The sequence below is a fragment of the Coffea arabica genome, chromosome 1c (genome assembly GCF_036785885.1).
Source record: "Coffea arabica cultivar ET-39 chromosome 1c, Coffea Arabica ET-39 HiFi, whole genome shotgun sequence".
Lineage (NCBI taxonomy): Eukaryota > Viridiplantae > Streptophyta > Magnoliopsida > Gentianales > Rubiaceae > Coffea > Coffea arabica.
Window position 1 is genome coordinate 52,849,091 of NC_092310.1, and position 21,579 is coordinate 52,870,669.

The following is a 21,579-nucleotide window of genomic DNA, read 5'->3' on the forward strand; positions in this document are numbered from 1 at the left end:
GCATCATAAATATAATTTTTAAATATTTTTTTATCTTACATATATCACGTTACTAAAAATATTACAGTATTATTTTAAATAATATTTTACAAGCAATCTCTTATACATCACGATGTTCTTCTCTTTAGCCTCAAATATTACTAATAAATTGACTCGTGGGAGAGCATAAAAGTAGCACTCTTCTCATCCTATCTCTAAAACTTTTAGGCTTCGTTTGGGAGTTTGGATTTCAAACATTTTAGAAAAGGGAAAGAAGTGTAAGTTAGTGTATCTTTTTTTTTTTCGTATTAGCTTTCAATAAGAAAGAAAAGAAGGAAAAATGAGGGGGATTCAGAAGGATGGAGTGCAAAGATATATAAGCCAAAATTTTTCTGTCCAAATGGGGTGGAAATGGAAGGAAACTTTAAGGAAGCTTGTTAAATTTTTTTTTCAAATGTCTATTTTATCCTTAAAAAGTTCTTGAAAAAATATTTAATAACCTACGTATTCAAAATCATTTGACTTATTCTTAATACTTGCAAACAATATAATAGTCCCTTCTATTTGTTTCTCTTTATAAGGCCTTGTTTGGAAAGCAATTAATTAAAAACAAATTTTACGTTTTTCGTGAATATATTTTTCAATCACCTTTTTACTTCCCATACATTAAGTTACTATAATATGTTTTTCTTCTTTTTTTTTTATTTATGTCATAAACTCCCAAACTAAACCTTAAGGTCCACACCCAAACAATCCAACTTCTACTATGCTTTTGCCTACACCAAATGGTGGGAATTTTTAGCCAACAACCATTTAATCAGTTGATCACCACGAAAACTTTAAATCTTGATTGTGAGTAGGAGATTAAGAATTTAAACATTGCCTTCCACCAACCACTATTTGTTGCTAGTCACTTTCAATGGCTTTCTCCAATGGTGTTTCTCGTCGAATGGTGGGAATTTTTAATTTGTGGAGTCTATCATGCTGCATTGTTGTTAGGTGGGAATGTTTAGAAATTGCAAGGTGTTTTTTTTTCCTTACCATTTTTTTTTTTATCAAGAGAGGGATGAGATTTAAAAAGTAAGGGAGGAAAGGAGAATTAAAACTCAACATCTTTAAATTCCAAAATTTTAATCTTAACTATTAGACTAAAATATCCTCGACAAATTGTGAGGTGATTTATGATGCTAAGTATGAATATTTGGAAGAATATTGAAACTAGGATTAATTACTCGGACAAGTTTTATGCCTTTGGCTTGGTTTTTTTTGTTTATTGTAAGAGAGAATTAATTTTTTTACGACAATTTGAATACTTGGCATCTATATGTTAGTATCCAAACTCATCATTTTGTATAAATTTACTTTCTTTCTTTTAGCTCAAGTCCCAGCTAAATTGGGTGCATAGCCTTTCCGCTCTCTTAGCAAAAACTGATCTGGCATTAACAATTACTGATCTGGCACCGTTATCAACTTCGGGCTTTATTTAATTAATTTAATTTTTAGAATCCTAAGCCATCTTCTTAAACCCTCCACCTATGGTCTTCTCAGCAATGGCGGAATAGAGCCTTTTTAAAAAGTAGCAGCAGTGGTAGCTACTACTACTTTGTTAAATGTGAACAAATTTCAGATTTTCACATGTGACGTAGTAGAATATATTGACTGGGAAAGGATAACAGAAGCCTAAAAGTGTTCCCCGATGGATGGAGGACGACGAAGAGAGCCGCCACCGGCGTCGAAGTTTACGGTGTATCAAAATCCAGCCCTTTCAGCTGCCCTAACCTCCAAAAGCCGCCGACCTTCTGTATCCACTTTCTTAGTCATCCTTGCTCTCTCTTCCGCCTCTGCCGTCGCTCTCTTCACCGCCACTTGCTGGTACATTACTCTACATGCTGCAATTTGTCTTATTCATACTGAGATTGACTTTGGATGGCTCCTTCTTACTTAGGGTTTCCAGTAAATTACTCTTATCTGCATTTGTGGTTTGGACATGAAATTTCTTCTCTTTTTTGTTTTCTTTCTTTCTTGGCCAATTTAATGTTCAAAACTGATGAAAGGATTCGCATTTTAGGAGGAAAGGAAAGCACAAATTAGTTTTGCACTAATGCGTTTGAAAATCGAAATGTAACAGGCTACATAATTTTGGGAGTTCAGTTGTTTTGGCGAAAATGTGGTGCTGTTAGATAATTTTGGTTGCAAAAGTTAAAAAGAACTTGGTCTTTATGATTTTTCAATTTGTTATGAAATAGAACTGTAGTTCAAGCGTCAATTCGTGAACTTAGCTCGTTCGATTCTAATTTGACATGGTTAACTGCACTTGTTATTGAACATATTGAAGGGAGAAGGGATTGGCTGACATTTTGAGGCTTCGAAATGTTCCACAAGATGTTTCATGTGAGTAGTTTAGCTTGAATATCTTCCTTGAGATGCTTGAGAATTATATCCATGAGATTAAGCAAACTTATGGTATTTATTTATTTTGATGTTCAGCTGTTTTTGTTAAAGTTATACAAACCATCACAAGCTTAGTTCTGTTTGGCACCGTGGTTGCCTTTATCAAAGCCATTTCGATATGGAAAGTGAGGGATGCTGCAGAGGTAACAATTTTATCGTCTTCCAAGGGAAAAGAGGAGCATTTGCATCTTACTGCTCGGCAACTAGGTCTTATAGGAGTGAAGCCTAAAGTTGAACCAGCTGTAGTGGATTCTTCTAAGAAACCTCCTAAGTCTAAAAATGCATCTGCATCTCCTTCGCAAACTCTTGTCCCACTTCATCAGCCAATTCCTGCTCCAGGTTATTCTTCCAGAGTAAGGGGTGACAAGTCAAGCACGAGTCGTGGCAACAAAATGCATGCTTTCAGCAGCTCATCAAAATCGCCATCTTCCCCATCTTTGTACCTTGTCCCAACAGCCTCTTCCCAGTCACCTGTTCAGAATTCACCGGGTTCAGATAAACTTCTAGCTAATCCTTGGTCTAACAAACGAGCCACTTCTCATAAGGAGATAACAACAGAACAAGAGCTTGAAAAGTTTTTGGCAGATGTTGATGAGAAAATCTCTGAATCAGCGAGTAAATTGGCTACTCCTCCTCCAACCATCAATGGGTTCAGCAGAGCCAGTCCTACTACAATTGTCAGTTCGGCTAATACTTCTGGAACTACCAGGAGCACGCCTTTGAGGCCAGTTAGAATGTCACCCGGATCCCAGAAATTCTCTACCCCGCCAAAGAAAGGGGAGAGCGATCTACCACCTCCTATGTCTATAGAAGAGTCCATTGAAGCTTTTGAGCATCTGGGCATCTATCCAGAGATTGAGCAGTGGCGTGATCGCCTCAGACAGTGGTTTTCTTCAGTTTTGTTGAATCCTTTACTTACCAAGATTGATTCCAGTCATGTAAGGGTAAGTTATTATAGCGTGGCAAATTCTCTGATTTATATTTGTTAAGATAAGGATTTATTTTACCTTAGTGCTTTGAAATTCTTAGGTTGTCTATTGACACTAAATGCATGTGGAAGGAAAATTAGGTTGCGCATGCCTTTAAGTATATCATTCCCTGTCATGTTTTCTTTTTATATCTTAACAATAACAAGCGCTATTGTGGATGGGTAGATTGATGTGCCATGTTGTGATTTGGCCAATTTACATGGTATAAGCTTGTCTCCTTCTGCTACAATCACGTGATTGACCAAGAGATGTGGAGGAGGCAGAATATGTGATATGGCCATACAGATCTTTCCATGCTTGTCGTTTTCCACTTCTATTTTGGAAGCATTCTAAACTTCTCATACTTATCTAGGTTATGCAAGCAGCTGCTAAGCTTGGTGTCACAATTACAATCACTCAAGTTGGAAGTGATACACCAAGTAAAGGAACTATGGCCACCTTGTCTCCAGTTAAGAGAACTAATGAATGGCAGCCAGCAATTGCTGTTGATGAGGATGGTCTTCTTCAGCAGTTACGTACCACTCTTGTCCAAGCACTAGATGCTTGCTTGCGTAAGTTTCTTCGTCCCGTAATTTTCTCTAACAAATCTGGTTAAGGAAGTGCAGTATTCTTGTATGGGCCTCCTCAAAGTATCTCATGAGGACATTTTCGTCCTTGTAGCAAAATTACCTCTTGGCAATATCCAACAGTCACCACAGCAGAACTCATTAGTCCCTATCCTACAAGAGTGCATAGATGCAATCACAGAACATCAAAGACTTCATACGTTGATGAAAGGAGAATGGGGTAAGGGTTTGCTACCACAAAGCAGCGTCCAGGCAGATTATACAGTTCAAAGAATTCGAGGTAATTTTTTCCTTGTGATGATTGTTCACTGTAGGTAAACATCTGTAGATATGACTGCTCTGTTCAAGGAGTAACTGACTTGTTTTGGATATACTTATTTCTGAGTTACTAAGCATGTTGCAGAGCTTGCTGAAGGAACCTGTGTGAAGAACTATGAGTATCTGGGAAGTGGAGAAGTCTATGACAAAGTAAACAAGAAGTGGACCCTCGAGCTTCCTACAGATTCTCATTTACTTCTGTATCTATTCTGTGCTTTCCTGGAACATCCAAGTTGGATGCTACATGTTGATCCCACATCTTATGCTGGATCACAGTCGAGCAAGAACCCTTTGTTTTTGGGTGTTCTGCCTCCAAAAGATAGATTTCCTGAAAAGTACATAGCTGTTGTATCATGTTTTCCTTCCATACTGCATCCAGGAGCCTGTATACTGGCTGTTGGGAAGCAAAGCCCTCCGATATTTGTGTTGTACTGGGATAAAAAGCCTCAGTTCTCTCTCCAGGCAAGTAAATAGAATATAGGATAAACTTTTTTTTTAATGAGTAACTAGCATAGAACAGCAATCAAATAGGAAAAATATGCTGGAAATATGATGCATATAATGTCATGTGTGTGTCTTGTTCTCCCGTATTAGTTATTCGGTCTAGGCATCTTGAATACACTCCAGTGTTCACTATAGTCAGTCATTTTCTGCTCCCAGGACTGAGGGATGTTGAAAAATTGAAAACCATCGAGTTCGAGGTTAAGAGTCTTATTATTTTTGCTTTAGGATATTGGCCTCGAAATAGTGATGTTGATTAAGCAGAAGGCATTAGATTGTGATGTTAAGGTATAGATGATTTCCTGTCAGAGAACTTGTCATTGTCAAATTTAATGTAGTTTAGATCATCAAAATGGCAGTCAATTTTGGCTCGTGAATAGGATTTTGGCATTCTGGTTTTAAAATGTGGAAATAACAACAAAAAGTGTTATCAGAGACTCCTTTTAACAACATTTCAGATTTAGTTTAATCTTCAATTATTGGCCAAATTAAATAATGTTTTAAAGATTAAATGCTAGCCTTGCTGGAAAGTTGATGAAATCTTTCCGCTAACACATGTTGCCTACATTCTTTGTGAGTTGGACCTTTGTACTCTAAAACCACTTGTTAAGTCTGCAAATTTTTCAGTTTGTTCTTAGGCTGCAGTACCACTTTTGAGGACCAATTAATCACTGCTTCAAGAGGATTATATCTCCTGTTTAGCTTCCTTGCTCTTTTTTACTGGAATAGAGTAATAAAAGCAAATCTCCTCTTTCTTAAATCCCACCCCTCCCTTGTTTATTAAAAAAAAAAGAAGGAAATTTTATAAAAGTATTCACATGGGTCTCATATTATTATTTGTGGTTATCAATCGATGTTTCTGGAAGCATGTACAGTATATTGCTGGACTTTTGACCCTGTTTTTTTCTACATGCAGGGAAGAACAGCACTATGGGACTCCATCATACTTTTGTGCTACAAGATTAAGACTAGTTACGGAGACATAGTGCGGGGGATGCATCTTGGTTCATCAGCCTTGCGCATTCTGCCTGTTTTTCATCCTGAAACTGTAAACTGAGAAACTTCATAGTCATTCATGTTTGTTCGGTAGGAGTACAAGGGTGAACTCTGAAGAATGGATCCCATTGATTGTTACCTATGCAGCTGGTATTTGGTCAAAGGAACCTAATTTTGACGATCATGACTTTTGTCAGATTAACATGCTAGGAAATTTGATAACATGAGATAGAACAAGTTCTCAGTGCATTGAAGCTTTTTTTGTAAATTTAGATGAGAATTTCTGTAGGTTACTACTTGATAACATTATTATTCTTTTCCATGTATGCTTTTGGGAACTTCTGTGACTTGACGGCGGAATTTTCTGTTGCATGATTGCTGCCCTGTCATTTATTCAAAAGCTATTGGATATAAGATTACTGTTCATGAGTCTCCAGGAACACTCCTGAGATTTTTTTTCCAGGAACTGAAAGCACTCTCAATTAGAACAAACACTCCTGAGATTCAGGCCACCTTTTATAAGATAAGATGCCAGCACATTCTACCACTGAGATGGTGGCCTAACGGTCTTCCCGAAAGGGTTTTGTTCCCGCCATGTTTAGTACTCCCTTCGTCCCACTTTGATAGTCCTGTATTCCTTTTGCATCTGTCCCAAATTATAGTCCACTTTCTAATTGAAAAATGTAGTTGTATTTTAATTTTTTTAAAATACCCTTATTCAATGTAAGTAGTTGTTACTATAAACCTATCCTATTTAATGAGAGTTGATTCTTTTTTTACCATCAATTCAAGTTCCCATAAAGTTGTACCATATTTAATGTGAGGGTATTTTAGAAAAATAGCAATCTAAATTTACTTTTCCAACAAAGTTAACTACTTTTTCTTAAATTGTGTGAAAAAAGAAACAGGACTATCAAAGTGGGACGGAGGGAGTACTAAATTTTACTGACGACGTTCCCCACACATATCAAAATCACCATGTTCATTTTGTGAATTTCAAAGATGATCTGCCTTGATTATTGGAAGATTTGGCAATTTCAAAGACTGTTTCTTCCACGCGTCTTTTAAGGGGAGTTTGCAAGATTGGCTATTTGAAGATAATTACAAATAGTTTATGCATATTTTCCTCCTGTATGCAAATAATATGACCAAAGCATAACTATATATTATTATTGTTTGAAAGCACACAATCAAAAGTTAGGCACACATTCATAAATCAAAACAGTACAAAACCTTGATTATATTTTTGGCGTAAATCAGTTTCAAATTTTGATATCCGTAAAATAAAGAAAATATCATTTGCAAGGACAGGATTGGTAATCTTAGAGATGCGATTCAAATACTTTTAAATCGTTGAGATATTATTGACTCTTCTTGGAAGTTGGAACATCCCCCCTCTAACAGCATCAAACTACGGGGGCACATTTATTTTCAAAAAAAAAAAAAAATTTTTTTTTTTTAAAAAAAAGGCCAAACACTTTTTATTACGTTATATTCGCAACCCTTTTTGGCCGACTCTTAGAATTCCCACATGCTTATGCTATAAGCATCTTTAGGCTCTCATGCCACTGCTGCTAGTACCAGGCTAGCTCCCGTGCTGAGAGATTCATGACTCATGTTACCTCCATCGTTAACATCCTCAATTTCCTTCATTTGGTTTGAATTTTTACTTCAACTTCAACAGTTCTTGTTTCTTATCATATACTTCATACCTTGTACCCGTAACTTTTGGAAATTAAACGCTCCTTTTTTTTTATATTATTATTATTGTTAAAGAAACTTAACATTCATGAAAAGTCATAAGAAACATAAATAGACATGTAAGAACAACAAACCTCAAAAAAGGTCTACACATTTCGTTCTAATTGAAAACATTGAAAAATGTACAACCTGATTTCGTCCCCCCCCCCCCCCCCCCCCCAAGCCCCAGTATTAAAGCGGAGATGTTCCGCAAGAAGTTTTGCGCTCTGTCTACAACCATGTCAGAAGCTTCCTGATGTGTGAAACTGCAACCACAACGTACAGATATAGCTGATCACAGCAACAAGGATGAGGATCAAATTCACCCAATATACTGGAAACTCCCTTGATTTTGCCAGAACAAGGCATCCAAATTCAGAGTTGAAACACTACAGAGGTTAGGTGATGGGACACCGTAAACGAGAAGAAGAGCACTCGTAACAAGTACTTGGACATTAAATACAAGAAAGACCAAAATTTGATGAACTCCAACTATACTATTTCTATTAATTACTAATGTTTAGGTGAGGTCAGGCATTTACAAGGTATTTTTTCAATAAAAGAGAGAAGAAGAGGATAATCTTGTTGCTAAAAATTGCTCCCCACTACATCCATGGTATCGGATTCTTCCTCCATTTTGGCACCCTAATGTCCCACATAGGCATTTACATTATAAGCGAGAAACCTAGTAACTAATCATCAGCATAAAAAAGAGAAGGAATGTTTACTGGACCTGCTGGAAGAAGAATGACCTGATCAGAAACACTTGATGCATCAAAAAACTGTAAAACTGGACAAGAATGGAAAATGAGCAGCAAACTACTAACCAATTCAAAAGAGAACTCCCTCTCGAGCAGCAAAACTTTTAAAGCAGGGGATGTTTCAACTAAATTCTTCCACTGTGTGTCTACAAATATCTCAGATGACTTTCTGACAGGAGAAATTGCAGCCTCTACATTGTACAAATACAGGTGAACTTAGGAACAAGAATGAAGACCGATTTTCCCCTTATATGTCTTCCACAAGCAAAAGGATGTCTCGAAGCATTCTTGATATTTTTGCAAGAAAAAAAATCCCAACTAAATAGAACTCCTTTATTCAGAGTCTGAATCAATAGATAGTAATAACCTCGGCCTCACAGAACGCCGCTGTCGAGGAAATGTAAAAGGGCTATCTGATCTTTCCCTACTCGCCTTTGAAGATCTGCCATCAGACATGCCAAGAAGCAAAGAAGCTACAGAAAAAGGTAGAAACGAAGTCCTAGTGTTAAGCAAATAAGTAAAAGATTAGAAAGCATGAAGCTACTAAAAACACCAAGCAAAAGGAAGATAACTTAACAGTGTTATCCCAGAGGGCACATGTTGACATTAAAGTTTTTCTCAAGTCCTCTAATTGCAAATAAGGTGGAAAGGAAAAGTTGCTTGTGTGCAACCAAGGGAACAGGTCAAAAGCTCATGTAATCCCTCAATCACACTTTTTTGATATGGGATATGATAGCTTTACTGCTTTGATGCTTTAACATTTGACAAATGTAGCATCAAAAAGGAAAACCCGGCATTTGCTTTTTCTTTTCTCAAGGATGCATTTCCTTCAGATTCCAACCATCCCAAAATCATGCTCCTTGAAAATAGATGCTTTAATGTAAAATTAAAATTAAAGAAAAGGAAATTTGTTCAAAGGAGGCAAGATTATAGCATTTAGGATGATGGCTTTGTCTTCTGGATAATATACCAATGTACACAGAGTTTGCTTCTTGGTCTCTGCCCAAATCTCACCACATACATTACACAAACTACTAGTCCACATGAATCCTCGTCTTGCTAGTGAACCAGGATTTATTAGAGATCTTCTAAAAGTAAACAGAGTTAAGAGTAGGCAGGCGTCATGTAAGTAGATTCATAGAAGATATAAGAAGGTAGAGATCGAAAGAACAGATATAAACCTTCAGCCAGTGAGTCCAAAGCACCTTCCTTCGACTGTAGTGGCGGCCCAGAATTTAACCCATTTGCAGCAGCAGATTCGCCAGTGCTCCCTCCACCACCATCCCCAAGCCTGAGAGAAATCCAATCCTCAGTATGAATACCATTTGACACATCTGGTTGATCTCTCAATTCAGCCTGCACTGATGCATCTGTTGGCCTCGTAGGAAGAAATATTTGAAGTGAAGGGTCATTACCACCAAATACCAAGGGATTATCCACCAAACCATCATTGATATTACCATGAACAGGTTCAATGGAGGACTCAGGAACAAGAGCAGCAGATCCCATGGCAGTCTCTGCACCCAGCGTGTAGCCATTAATTGATGAGGTACAGTTAATGGAACCCTGCTGCATATCAACTAAAGCATCAGAGACATCTCCATCCGAACCAAATAACTGAAAGCCAGGGCCCGCCTGACCACCAGAAGGCAACAAAGACCACATCAAATCATCATCATGGCCATTCAGAAAACTGGGGCATGAACCTGCACCTACGTTAAGCGTAGGATCTTCAGGATAGGAATCAAGAATTCCTTGTGCAGCAACTGAATATGAAACTTCACCACCATCAGTATGGTGGTTCTTATAGATATGTCCAGATGAAATTAGTGGTTGATTTTCTTCCTCTGAATCACTTAGGACAATGACCTCAGTGTCCCCCAATGGTGCAATTGGATTTCGATCGCTATATCCATAAGTTGGTTCAATGTTCAGAGAGATTGATTCAAGTTCAATTCCATTGTTAGTTGAATAGTCAAGGTTCCCGCCACCATCCTGGTTAACACTAGGATCTTCACCATCTTTGCTAGTGCTAGTGGCGCTACTGCTCATGGGAATAATATTCTGTCTATGACAAAAATCTTCATTCAAATTATTTCCGGATGAAAATGTCTGCAAATCTTCCGGTTTGCTAATTTCCCAAATACCATTTCTGTTTTTCTTCATTCCAAGCTTCAAACCAGCATGGCCATCGGAACCACCTTCCTGTTTAATCTGCTTCAGCATCACAGGTTTTGGCTTAGATTCTACATCCGCGGAAAGAGAACCATCAGGAGCATGCCACAGCCCAAGATCCCCAAGACCCCTACGGTCACCTTCTACCTTTGCACGCCAAGAACCATCGGGCTTCACTTCAATCTCATTCACTTCTTCTCCATAACTCCGCAACTATTCCCAATGCAGAAAAATGCACATGGCTTAAGAGTAAAGATGACATAACTAATGTTATTAAAAAAAATATGACAGATGGCAATACCTTAGATGTGATGCGATTGAAATATGGGTCTATGATGATATTCTCCAGGCAATAGTTCTTGAGACAAATGGGGCATTGCCACTGCAGCCATGTAGAAGATTTTATTGGTCAACTAGGGAAAAGGATGGTCCTAAAAAGACCAACAAGATACACAAGTATTTCATGCTTACCTTCCTAGACCGCATGTTCATTTCCACAAAAACCTCAAGATCAAAACAGCCCATGTGAACACACGGTTTAAATCTTCCAGCAACCTTCATTCGTGAACCACTCATCTGCAGACACAAAATTCACAAAATGCATTACTGCAAGGAAAAATAATGAACAAACAAGGAGATCAAATGAGACTCGTGAAACTTATGACCTTATTTTGGAGAAGTAAGATAGCATATCAAGATGTGCAGAAATTTGTTTGGAACAGATGATGCTTATGTAATATTACATAACGACATTGACAAGTATAAACACAACATGAATATTGGTAGGCTTATAGGTACATATTTATGTAAGAATGCACGTGTCTAAGTATGCCTACAAAATTAGAGATGAAAAAGTTGGATGTAGAGATAGGCAGAATCATATGCTTCAGGAATGGTGATGGTTTGCACCTTCAACTAGAAATGGTAAAATGTATTACTTAACCTAGTTCACTGCATTTAAATTACCAAAAGTCTACTGTGGAGTCAACGCTTGTATATTATGTGGATACCTACATGAAGAATCTTTTTTCTTTTTCTGGCAACAAAGTCACAAAAGCTTTTTTTAATGGATAAAATACCCAAAAAACTCCTTGTGGTTTGTTAAATGTTCAATTTAACTCCCTCTAGTTTGAAAATCTACACTATAACTCCCTGTGATTTCAACTAAATTGAAATTGGACAGAAAGCATCTAATCTAACGGTTATACATGAAATGTCAATATTGCCCTTATATAAATGAACTCCTATGGTTTGTTGAATGTTCAATTAAACTCCCTTTGGTTTGAAAAATTACACTATGACCCCCTACGATTTCGACTAAATTGAAAATTGAATGAAAAGCATCTCTCGTATAGTAGGGGCAATATTGACATTTCACGCACAACTGTTAGATTTGATGCTCTCTGTCCAATTTTCAATTTAGTCAAAACCACGGGGAGTTATAGTGTAGGTTTTCAAACCAGAGGGAGTTAAATTTGAATATTTGTCAAACCACAAGGAATTTTTTGGTATTTTACCCTTTTTAATCTTTATCAGGGACTAAAGTTGCCAGAAATACATCATGTCTAACATGCACAAACTCCAAAAAGTTAGAAATTAACAAGCATTCTTTCCATTAATATCCAAAACCAAGGGATACGGAAACAATGCAAATGATGCAGGAAGCATCAGACTTACAGTTCATAAACATCTTTGCCCATAAAGAAATTCTAAAACATTCAAAATAGGAAATTAAAACTCATTCAAGACATGTATTACTGACAAGAAAGGGGAAAAATTAGGCAGAACTATAGAATACTAAAACTCAAGAGGGAGCATAGGATGTATCAAAGGCAATTTCACATTAAGCTCCAACTTCAAGAAACACCCATTTACTTGAAACCCTAATCCATTATCAATCCTACAAATATATATATCATCTTGGGTGTTGCATAAGTTTTTCTTATGATCTTTTAACTGAGAAGAAAGAAGAAGGCCAAATATACCTTTGCTAGTACTTCCTCGTTATCTTTTGACATATGATGTTAATGTAATTCACAGTCATTATGCATACCATATCCCAAAATTCATATCCAAGTCCTGCAATTTGTACTTCATTTTAGTGGCTGCACCTTTTCCATGATACTGTTAACATACGTATGACCTCTATAATGCTGCTCACATTTTATTTCATAGGTTTTTTACTGAAACAGACTACCGCTTCAGCTTGCATTACCCCGTTCGCTCTTCACACTGAGTTTATGCCTCGACCCAAAATTTGTGAAATCAATACCTTGGTTCTAAATTTAATTGCTAAGATGCATCAAGGAACGCATGTTAAGTGCCATTTGTGATTATAAGAACATTAAGCACACGTGTACACACAAATATAAATACACTTGCATGCCTATAGTAACCCCCATGTCATGCGCAACTTATTATATAGAGTGGTCTATAATTTCTTCTTAACCTGAGTGTTCAAGTAACAATGAGGCAGCAAATCTATCTTGATCACTATTAACCAAGAGAACATTGACTAAGAAGGCTATAAAGTACTCAGCATGTACTACAGTACATGACTTGTGCCTTTAGGACATAAACTATTAATTTTGAGGCAATTAACCTTGGTAGATTTGGGGAAACTACAACTTCTAGGTATTTTGCCCTACAAAGGAAAAGAACAGGAGAATTGGACCCTTTGTTTCATTAATCTTCTTGGACATGCAAAAACAAGATCACAGGTAGAAAAAAGAATGCTTGAAGCCAAATTACCAATAGAGAACGAATTTAAAGTTCAAAAATCAGTGTCCTTACAAGTAACAAGAGCCAACGGATACAAATCACCAAGAATGTTCATAGCACCAAGTTGAAGCCAAATCTAAACTCAAGATATTTGTTTTTATGGGATATGTTACTTTTCAGGGAAGATTGAAATACATCTCGTCTAAAATGCCTACATCGGAACATACAAGACCAAAACATAGTACATCAAGTCAGAAAAGGATAATTTTATAAAGCACCGATCAAACTTGACAGGTTACTTGGATAAATATACGCTTTCATCCTAATACTTCATGTATACCTTTTTTCCTTTTATGCGTTTCTTTTTATTTTTTGTTTTTGGCAGGGGTGAAGGGTAATATGTGGTGGTTAAAGTATCCAGTACACAAAAAAATTGAAAACTATCAGAAGACTTTCAGATTTTAACACTCCCAGATTCCATCATAGGCCAAAGCAAGAACTAGGACTGCAAGCCATTCCTCTTTTCTGTGCATGAACCAGTGCTCTTTAGGTGAAAGTCTAATTTAAGAAGACTACGAGCCATTAATTCAAAAGCAAATGCGGCAAAAAAAAAAAAGGAAATGCATAAAAACCATTGACATAGATTCTGAAGTTGAGTGGCATGTCATTATAACATCATTATAACATAAGAAGCAGGTTGCAATGGTGTAGTAGATTAGAAACCAAATGATATCGCTGGGCAACATCATAATTGAGGATGATTAACCCTTATAGACACTAAACAAAATTGTGGGGAAAAAAAATTGCCACAAAAAACTATATAATTCAAATCAGACATCAACGTGAAATCAAATATCATCCTATCTTTAACAACCAAACACACAAACGTTAACATCCTTACAGGACAACGAAGATTGACAGGAATAAAATCAGCAACAACTTCCAAATCGCTGTCACTGTCAGCATTTTCTGTTTCTGTCCCACCACCAACACAACGTTTCACACGAGCAAGTGCATCTTCAAATAGCTCCCCTTCAGATTCCTTGGGAATCAAGTTGAGAATCTATAGAGGCAAATAGGAAGGAAAAGAAGAAACAAAAAATTAGCAACCCAACCTAGAGAGCAAAATTTCCTACATAATGCCAAACAGGAACAAATTATTCAGGAAGTAACTTGTTTAACCTACATGTTGAACAGTACGACGCTTAACAATTCTGACACCCAGACAGAAGACACGAGCATCGCATCCTGTTAAGGAAATCCTATTAATTCCATCTCTGGTGCACGGGGTGATCTGGGAAAACAAAACAAAATGAACTAAAAAAATCACAAGGGAATCATGGCAAGAATATATTTGCATAAACGAAGTGACAGCTAATTGACACCTAAGTTCATCATCAAAAGCAGAAGCATACACAAAAGATTACCAAATAGAGCACACATAGGCTACTGGACTTTAAAAAGCAAACACAAAGTAAATGCAGTGAAGCATATGAGTAGTAGCTTTTCAATTTGAAAACTGAACAGATAGAGAAGAAATTATTTTCTCTGACAATAATAAAACACTCACAACAGGCCCATCATCTCGACCATTTGCACCTAGCAACTGTGATCCTGGCCTATTTATCGCCCGAACTGGTACACCTATTGCAACATATAGAAGTATAATTACAAAGTAATCCGTTCCAGCTTAAAGTGAAGCCCATAAAAAACAAATTAAAGCATCATAACAGTGAAAAATCTAAGTACTGGCTAGCATAATTCAACTTCATTACAATAATATCCATATACCCAGATAACTCTATGAATGCTCAAAATGTAGCTTCAATCAGTTGTTGTTTATGCTTTTCTAGCTTGGAAGCGATCCACAAGATTTGCAACAGCAGAAAGAGATTAAGAAACCATAGTTTATATGAAAAAGAGACTTTCTTCTTTTTTTTCATTTTTTGTTTTGTTTCATAAATGAAAAAGAGACTTAACCTCATATGGAAAGACATTTTAACAGTGTCGAGGTCCCATTTACATTTTAAGGTTGTAATCCATAACCATAATGTGGTTCCAAAGTAAAGCAAGCAGTAAAGCATACCATTGACTTGTAGGTCAGCATACTGTGGCCACTGCATCCTAAAAGGAACCTTGTCATTAAGAAGCATGCACCATGCCTGATCACGATAACACAAGATTAAAAACAAGGCGAAATATATCCACAGACGAGTATCTAATCCGGAAAATAATTAATATGCACTCTTGTTATTTATCGAAGTGCATGACCAACCTGAACATCATACTCTTGTTTTGACAACAAGTCCTTGTCCGCTCTAGTGAGCTGAAATGTTTTCTCAATGCTCTGTACAGGGTTAGAGCTGGAATATGCACAAACATAACATAAGCTACGGCACATATGTGTCAGCAGTTGCATGCACATGCCCAAATATCAATGAATGATAATATAAACATAATAGTTGCTTAAATCCAGCTAAACTCAATCGTATGACAAATATCCTGTGTCTCACATGACATGCACAAACCCACACCCCAAAATAAAAACCACAGAATCTCTCATTCTATCTGCCGAAAAGTTAATGAACAAACTAGAAAACGTTTTTGATGGTTTTCTAACTATTTGAATAAACATTCTTGGCCAGAATGCAGCCAAACTTCTATCGGTATGATTAATTTTGAGGTAAGAGAGATTTATCAAAGATGCTGAGTGCCAGAACAACAATCATAGTTACTAACACACCTTATCATGCCACACCTTTTCTATACAAAATTGACCCTTAAACAAAATAATTGAAGATGAACACTATCTCATACCAATTTGAAACACAATTGTGAATATCAAATTCTGGTCATAGGACCAAAAGCATTATATCTGTTCAACTAAAAGAACAAAAAAAATAAGAAATCTACAGTACTCACCCATCAGCAGGAACACTTGTAATCAGTAACTTCACTGGATATAGAGGATGTGCCATTGTCACCCAGAAGCTGCACACAGCAAAAGCAATCAAATTTAATAATTCCCAAAAAACAATGCTAATAATAGTACACACTGTGATGCCAAATTTCTCATCATCAAATGATCATAGTGGAAAATGATTCATTTCTTAAAGACTTATGTACTAGCCCAATCAGAGTAAAAAACACAGGAAAAACAACTTCAAACAATCAAGTTTCGTACAACAACCTTCAGGGTGAAAAGATCCATTCAGGCAGCAAAATCACTAAAATCAGAATTTACACTTATGGGTGGTATACATAACCTTAACATGAAAACATATTCAGGCTGAAACACACGACATTCAACTAGTAAGCATGCTGGAAGGAGGGGGGAACTAGAACCAGCACCCAAAGGACTGACAAGCTCTTTTTGTTAACTCTTATATGTAAAGCTAACAAACTATAATAGGGAAAAATCAGAGATAACTCCAATAATGCAATCTGCTAAAAAACCAATGATGAATCATAGAAAAACAAAAGCAGACAACACATAGCACCAATAGAGAAGAGCATCAATATTAAATGTTCAATAATTCACAGAAACACAAAATATTTGAAGTGAAACTTACGGGTCTGCACGAGTCAATCTACACAATTCACAGTAGAAAGTCTCTGGAGGGACAGGTAAAGCACCCTCATTAGGCTTCTCAGAAATGATAACACAACCTATGTGTTGCCACACACCGCATTTTGGATCTTCACACTGTAGCCAGAAGTGAACCATTAACTACTAGTAAAGATGAAGATTCAATGTCTGACAGCTGGTTACAATCATATAACCAATTACATATCCATGTAACACTAAGTCTGGTACAAAAAGAACCAGTATGATCCAAAAGAAGGTTAGAAGACATCATAAAACACATTCCTGCATCAGAACACGCATGCAGCACAGCGTCATACCATATGAACACAGCATGCAGCACTCAACTAAAGTTGGGCTAAGGGATAATGCACCAGAAACAAGATAGCAAGGGAAGTAACATACAAATAAGAAACTACAAAAAACCAAGTAAAAACGCACTAGAATGCATGAACATTGAGCAGCAATATGCTCGTTACTTAAACCTTTATTTATCATGCAATAACATCTATGCACTTGCAACATAATCATGGATGTGTGTCTGTGAAGGAGAGAGATGCAATAGGTATAATACGTCTTACCTTAATCATGGTCTCATTTGGCAATGAGCTCCCACAAGGGCAGCGAATCTTCTCCGTTTGATAAGAGTCCTCAATTTCCTCCTTCAGCTTTACATTACTGCATTCGGAACCACCTTGTGATTTGGATGCCAAATCAGTTGCTCCAGAAACCTGCATTTTCCTGGATGCACCAAGACAAGGTTTACGTGCATTGATAAATTCAGGAAAGTTCAGAAAGCTTGACCAAACAACTTTCAAACATCTGAAGCAAATGCTATTATGAAACAAGTATCTGTAGTTGTGAGGAAGCACAACCCTACTAACGCAACCAAATTAAATTAACATAACTAAACTTTGCCTGTAATATCAACATAGAAGTAATTCAGCAAAGAGTACAAAAGACAGACCTGTAAGTATCATCGACTAGTTTTGCTACGTCATCCTTCCCTACAGCATTTTTCTTTGCCCACATTCCTGAAACTGTGAATAACTCACAAGTGAACTTATTATATAAAACAAGTAAATAATTATCAAAGTTCCATTTCACTTTTCCAAAGCTCAAAACCACATTCATGATCTGCCATGGCCCATAATTTAAGATGGAACTGGTCCAAAAATGACAAATAAAAGAGTTGATCTCAGCAATAACAAAGCACATGAACGCTCAAAATTCATAACAATGCCATCTGCACACGTATGATAGTAGCTTGTCGAGATATTCCCACCAAATGGTCCCCCAACCCCCCCCCCCCCCCCAAAGCCAAAAAAAACCGGGGGAAAAATAGAAAAAGAAACTCTCAAAAACCACCAAAATCTCTTCATTTTACAAGAGAAAGGGAAGTAAGAATATTCATTAATTTTTGTACTAGTTCAAGTACAAGATTGCACATACAAGGCAATAACTAATACCTGAGATCAAAAGCTGCATGCATAAAATACGCATTGCAAATTGTTCATTGGCATCATGACAGCATAAGTAGTGTACAGTCATGTTAGTCTACACTATCAATGAGAATAGAAGTGCCTAGCAGACATATATATTTCATGAAGGAAAACGTAACACCAACTTAAATAAACATGCCAATGTGGAGCTATAGTATCAAGTATAAATACTTCCCGAAAAAGGAACAGCAAAAGGCAAATGCAGTTATGCACCTTGATCATCAGAGAGCACGTTCAATATCCGATCAACAAGGTCCTGCATCGACACAAAAAAAAGAGAAGATTGCACAAGAGTTCTTACAAAAAATAAGTAAAATACATAAACAAATGATCAACTACTGATAAAATTGATGGAGAAGCAACACCATGGAGAGGAAACCCATCGTAGCAAGAACAGAAATTTATAAAATTGATGGAGAAGAGCAGCTATTCACCTTGGAACTCGATGCTTTTAGTGGACCTAAGTGAGTCAAGTCAATTTCTAAATTCACGAAAACAGACTTGCTCAATTATTTCTCAGCACCAAGACACGTAACCCTCGGTTTCACATCCACTAAATAACTATGCCACATGTTGACAAGAAATCATAAGTTGAACATATAATTTTGTTAAAAACTTCTTCACTAACTTCCGCATTGAAAAATTACAAGCTTAAATTAATACAAAATCACATTCCTAAATCCTAAGGGGAAAAAAATCAAAATGGAGGGAACACTGAAAAAGCACCAAATGGTTGTATAAACACTTTTTTAATAGCAAGAGATTATCAGTAAAGCTTGGCTTAAGAAAGTGATGAAAACTTCTAAAATCTCACAGAACAACCCCAAACAGTATAGTAAAATAATAGATGACCCGAACATCATCAACTAATCCAGAAACTCCTTAGAGGATCCAACCACAAGTTCTGATCAATTTCAAGAGCTGGTAAAAGATAGAAGATGATGCTAAGACACAAAAATCCTGAGTACGAATAGCAAACCAGAGTTGAAGTAACCAAATAATCCTTACAGCTTTCCCAACAAAGCAAACACAACTAGGTTTAAAGAAGTAATAGAGATCATAGAATGGAAAAGGAAACAAAAGGGGGCAAAAGACAAACTTAGTGTGCAACAGTAAAAACAACAGACAACAGTTCTCGTATCAAACCTGCTTCTTTCCTTGTTTTGACATTCCTAATTGCGTAAGAACATCCTTAAGCTCTTTTATTCGGAAATAAGCCAACTTGTCCTACAAAACAGAACCACAACAACCAGTTTAGTTGAAAGTGAATGTAAATGATCTTAAAAATCCATTAAGAAGAAAGAAACGAAAAAACAGGAACAGAAGGAAAAGAAGTGAAGACCCCGTAACAGCAGAAAGAAAGGACAGATTGGTCAATACGTAAAACATTGAAATCCCCTTATCACTAACTCAAATGTGATAAAAAGATTAAAAAGTTAGGCCAAGAGCGAAAAAATTTAGAGCATGGAATTTTAAAAAAAAACATAATATTGAAAGATGAAGTTGCAGTTCTGCAATAAGTGAGGATCTAGTTAATGATAAGAGCCATAAAACACAGCTTAAGGAAAATAAAGAGAACCTTAAGGCACAAAAAGCTTATGCCGAGTGTGTTTCTCCATACCATATCGCTTGAGCTTAAGCCTTAAACTGGGGTACATGAACAACCATTTTTTGCCATATTCAAAGTCCATTATGTACATCTCAAATTTCAAATATTTATGTAGACTCATAAATGAGTTGTCAAACTAAGATAATTACGTGACAAGTTGATGAAATTACCTAAAAAGGGTTGATGAGGAGGGAGTCTTAATAAAAGGTATAAATTAACATCCCCACATGTAGGTACAAGAAATGAACATCTTTTCCTCGTGTCTGTACAATAAAATCTACCTTCGCACAACTAACCCATGATCAAGTAAAAAGGATTTCTATTCCATCACCCATTTCAGAGATGAGTTTGCCTAACTAGACAGGATTCCAATTTCGTGCAAATCACAAAACACGGCAAAACAACTTATCAATCACGAAACTCAATAACTAAAGCAAAACATTTCTTTCAGCTGAAAAAACAATTAAACATAACAATGCACATTCCACCCAAAAGAAAAAGGACGAATTCCACGTAACACCTATACAGCCACAAACCTTGCAATTCGCTACCAAATCCATGTTTAATTCCTGTTGCTGCCACTGCAGCCTCCACCGCCACCGCCGCAGATTTTTAACAGTTCAATCAGCAGGGATATCAATCAGCACGGATATCAATCAGCAAAAACCATGCCCTACCCACACACTACAATCGATCTAATTACATTAAAAAAACAGAAAAAAATTAAAAAAATGAACGAATTCCAATCCAATCAGCACGAAAAAAATACAAAATAGGATAGTACAAAAATTAGTCAGGCAACTTACGGCGGTGAAGAGAGCTAGGAGCCTGTTTGGAGACAAGGACTGATGAACTCCGTTTGACAAAAGGTTTACGGCAGTGAGTTAAAGTCTCCCAACTCGCCTCCTCAAGCCGACTCAGCCGTTTCGGTTTTTTTTTTTTTTTTTTCCTCTTCACAATTTCTTTGGAGTTTTGCTTTGCGTCCCCTTTTTTGACTGAAGACGAAGCCGGAAGAGCACTAAGAGGGCTAATTCTGCAATTACCGGCGGACGTATCATCGATTCATCAAATCCGGTTTATTCACCCCCGACACGTCCGGGTTCAGATTCTGTGTTCTCAGGTGCATACGGCGTCGTGTTGCATTTTTTTGTTTGTTTTTAAATTTACTTTTCTTTCTCCTTTTGATTTTTTTTTTTTTTGGAAATTTCCCCCGTCTGACGCTGGCACTAGCTTGCAGAGCCGCTATAAAAAATTTGGGGACCCCCACAAAAAAAGAAGAAAAAAAGAGGGTGGGACCCAGAATTATGTGGGTCCGACGTTTGGAGGCTTTGCAACTTGTAATGTGAAGCTTCGGTGTCGTTCGGCGGCAGAGGAGCCGTGTCGGTGTTGGATTGCTCGGATCACCTTATTGTTGACTTTGGAGCTACGATTCTACTAGCATTCTGAGTTCTGCAGTTTTGTGAATAATAATGTGGATTTCCTCAATAATAACAATATGAATAGCTATTATTTTAACAAAATTAATTATTAAAATTTGTTCAAAATTTCTCTCACATTTTATAAAATAATTTTTTTCGTCCCTTACTTTTAAAAGTGTAATTTTACGTCTCTTATAAATTCATATTGATCAAAATTGGTTCCTCCCTAAATTTTCGATTAGTTTTTAGTCGAAATCTACCACATGT

At 36.8% G+C, this 21,579-nt stretch overlaps 2 protein-coding genes across 8 annotated transcripts; one reads left to right on the plus strand and one right to left on the minus strand.

Moving 5' to 3' along the window:
* The first annotated feature begins 1,453 nt into the window (after positions 1–1,453).
* Positions 1,454–6,262, plus strand: LOC113727944 (uncharacterized). Of its 2 annotated transcripts, none has more exons than XM_027252369.2 (7): positions 1,454–1,851; positions 2,315–2,370; positions 2,467–3,374; positions 3,772–3,970; positions 4,080–4,265; positions 4,389–4,765; positions 5,721–6,262. In XM_027252369.2, exons 1-7 carry the CDS (start codon positions 1,676–1,678, stop codon positions 5,859–5,861), a joined length of 2,043 nt encoding a protein of 680 aa, XP_027108170.2. In that variant the 5' UTR covers positions 1,454–1,675; the 3' UTR covers positions 5,862–6,262. The 2 variants fall into 2 exon arrangements, with proteins under 2 accessions (XP_027108170.2, XP_071933324.1); XM_072077223.1 differs by having other exon boundaries at positions 1,531–1,851; positions 4,371–4,765; positions 5,721–6,088.
* Positions 6,263–7,850: 1,588 nt separating this feature from the next.
* On the minus strand, positions 7,851–20,913 carry LOC113727952 (E3 SUMO-protein ligase SIZ1). 6 transcript variants are annotated; one of them, XM_072077238.1, is made up of 19 exons: positions 20,701–20,912; positions 20,431–20,589; positions 19,432–19,512; positions 18,499–18,541; positions 17,751–17,823; positions 17,365–17,524; positions 16,770–16,903; positions 16,120–16,188; positions 15,473–15,560; positions 15,284–15,359; positions 14,768–14,841; positions 14,384–14,491; positions 14,099–14,260; positions 10,948–11,052; positions 10,778–10,858; positions 9,483–10,689; positions 8,669–8,774; positions 8,368–8,492; positions 7,851–8,292 (listed from the first exon to the last, which is right to left on the minus strand). In XM_072077238.1, exons 2-18 carry the CDS (start codon positions 20,452–20,454, stop codon positions 8,459–8,461), a joined length of 2,625 nt encoding a protein of 874 aa, XP_071933339.1. In that variant the 5' UTR covers positions 20,455–20,589; positions 20,701–20,912; the 3' UTR covers positions 7,851–8,292; positions 8,368–8,458. The 6 variants fall into 6 exon arrangements, with proteins under 6 accessions (XP_071933339.1, XP_071933336.1, XP_071933332.1 ...); XM_072077235.1 differs by having other exon boundaries at positions 7,851–8,273; positions 20,701–20,910; XM_072077231.1 differs by having other exon boundaries at positions 7,851–8,276; positions 20,701–20,910.
* Between the last annotated feature and the right edge of the window lie 666 nt (positions 20,914–21,579).

What these genes read in the sequence shown, in the direction of transcription:
- LOC113727944 (XM_072077223.1), top strand. Translation starts at nt 1,676, where the DNA reads ATGGATGGAGGACGACGAAGAGAGCCGCCACCGGCGTCGAAGTTTACG. An exon ending in CTCTTCACCGCCACTTGCTG is followed by an intron (nt 1,852 to 2,314) that starts GTACATTACTCT and finishes AACATATTGAAG; the next exon opens with GGAGAAGGGATTGGCTGACA. An exon ending in TGTTCCACAAGATGTTTCAT is followed by an intron (nt 2,371 to 2,466) that starts GTGAGTAGTTTA and finishes TTTGATGTTCAG; the next exon opens with CTGTTTTTGTTAAAGTTATA.
- LOC113727952 (XM_072077238.1), bottom strand. Translation starts at nt 20,454, where the DNA reads ATGGATTTGGTAGCGAATTGCAAG. An exon ending in CGTGCTCTCTGATGATCAAG is followed by an intron (nt 17,824 to 18,498) that starts GTGCATAACTGC and finishes AGTTATTCACAG; the next exon opens with TTTCAGGAATGTGGGCAAAG. An exon ending in AACAAGAGTATGATGTTCAG is followed by an intron (nt 15,360 to 15,472) that starts GTTGGTCATGCA and finishes TATCGTGATCAG; the next exon opens with GCATGGTGCATGCTTCTTAA.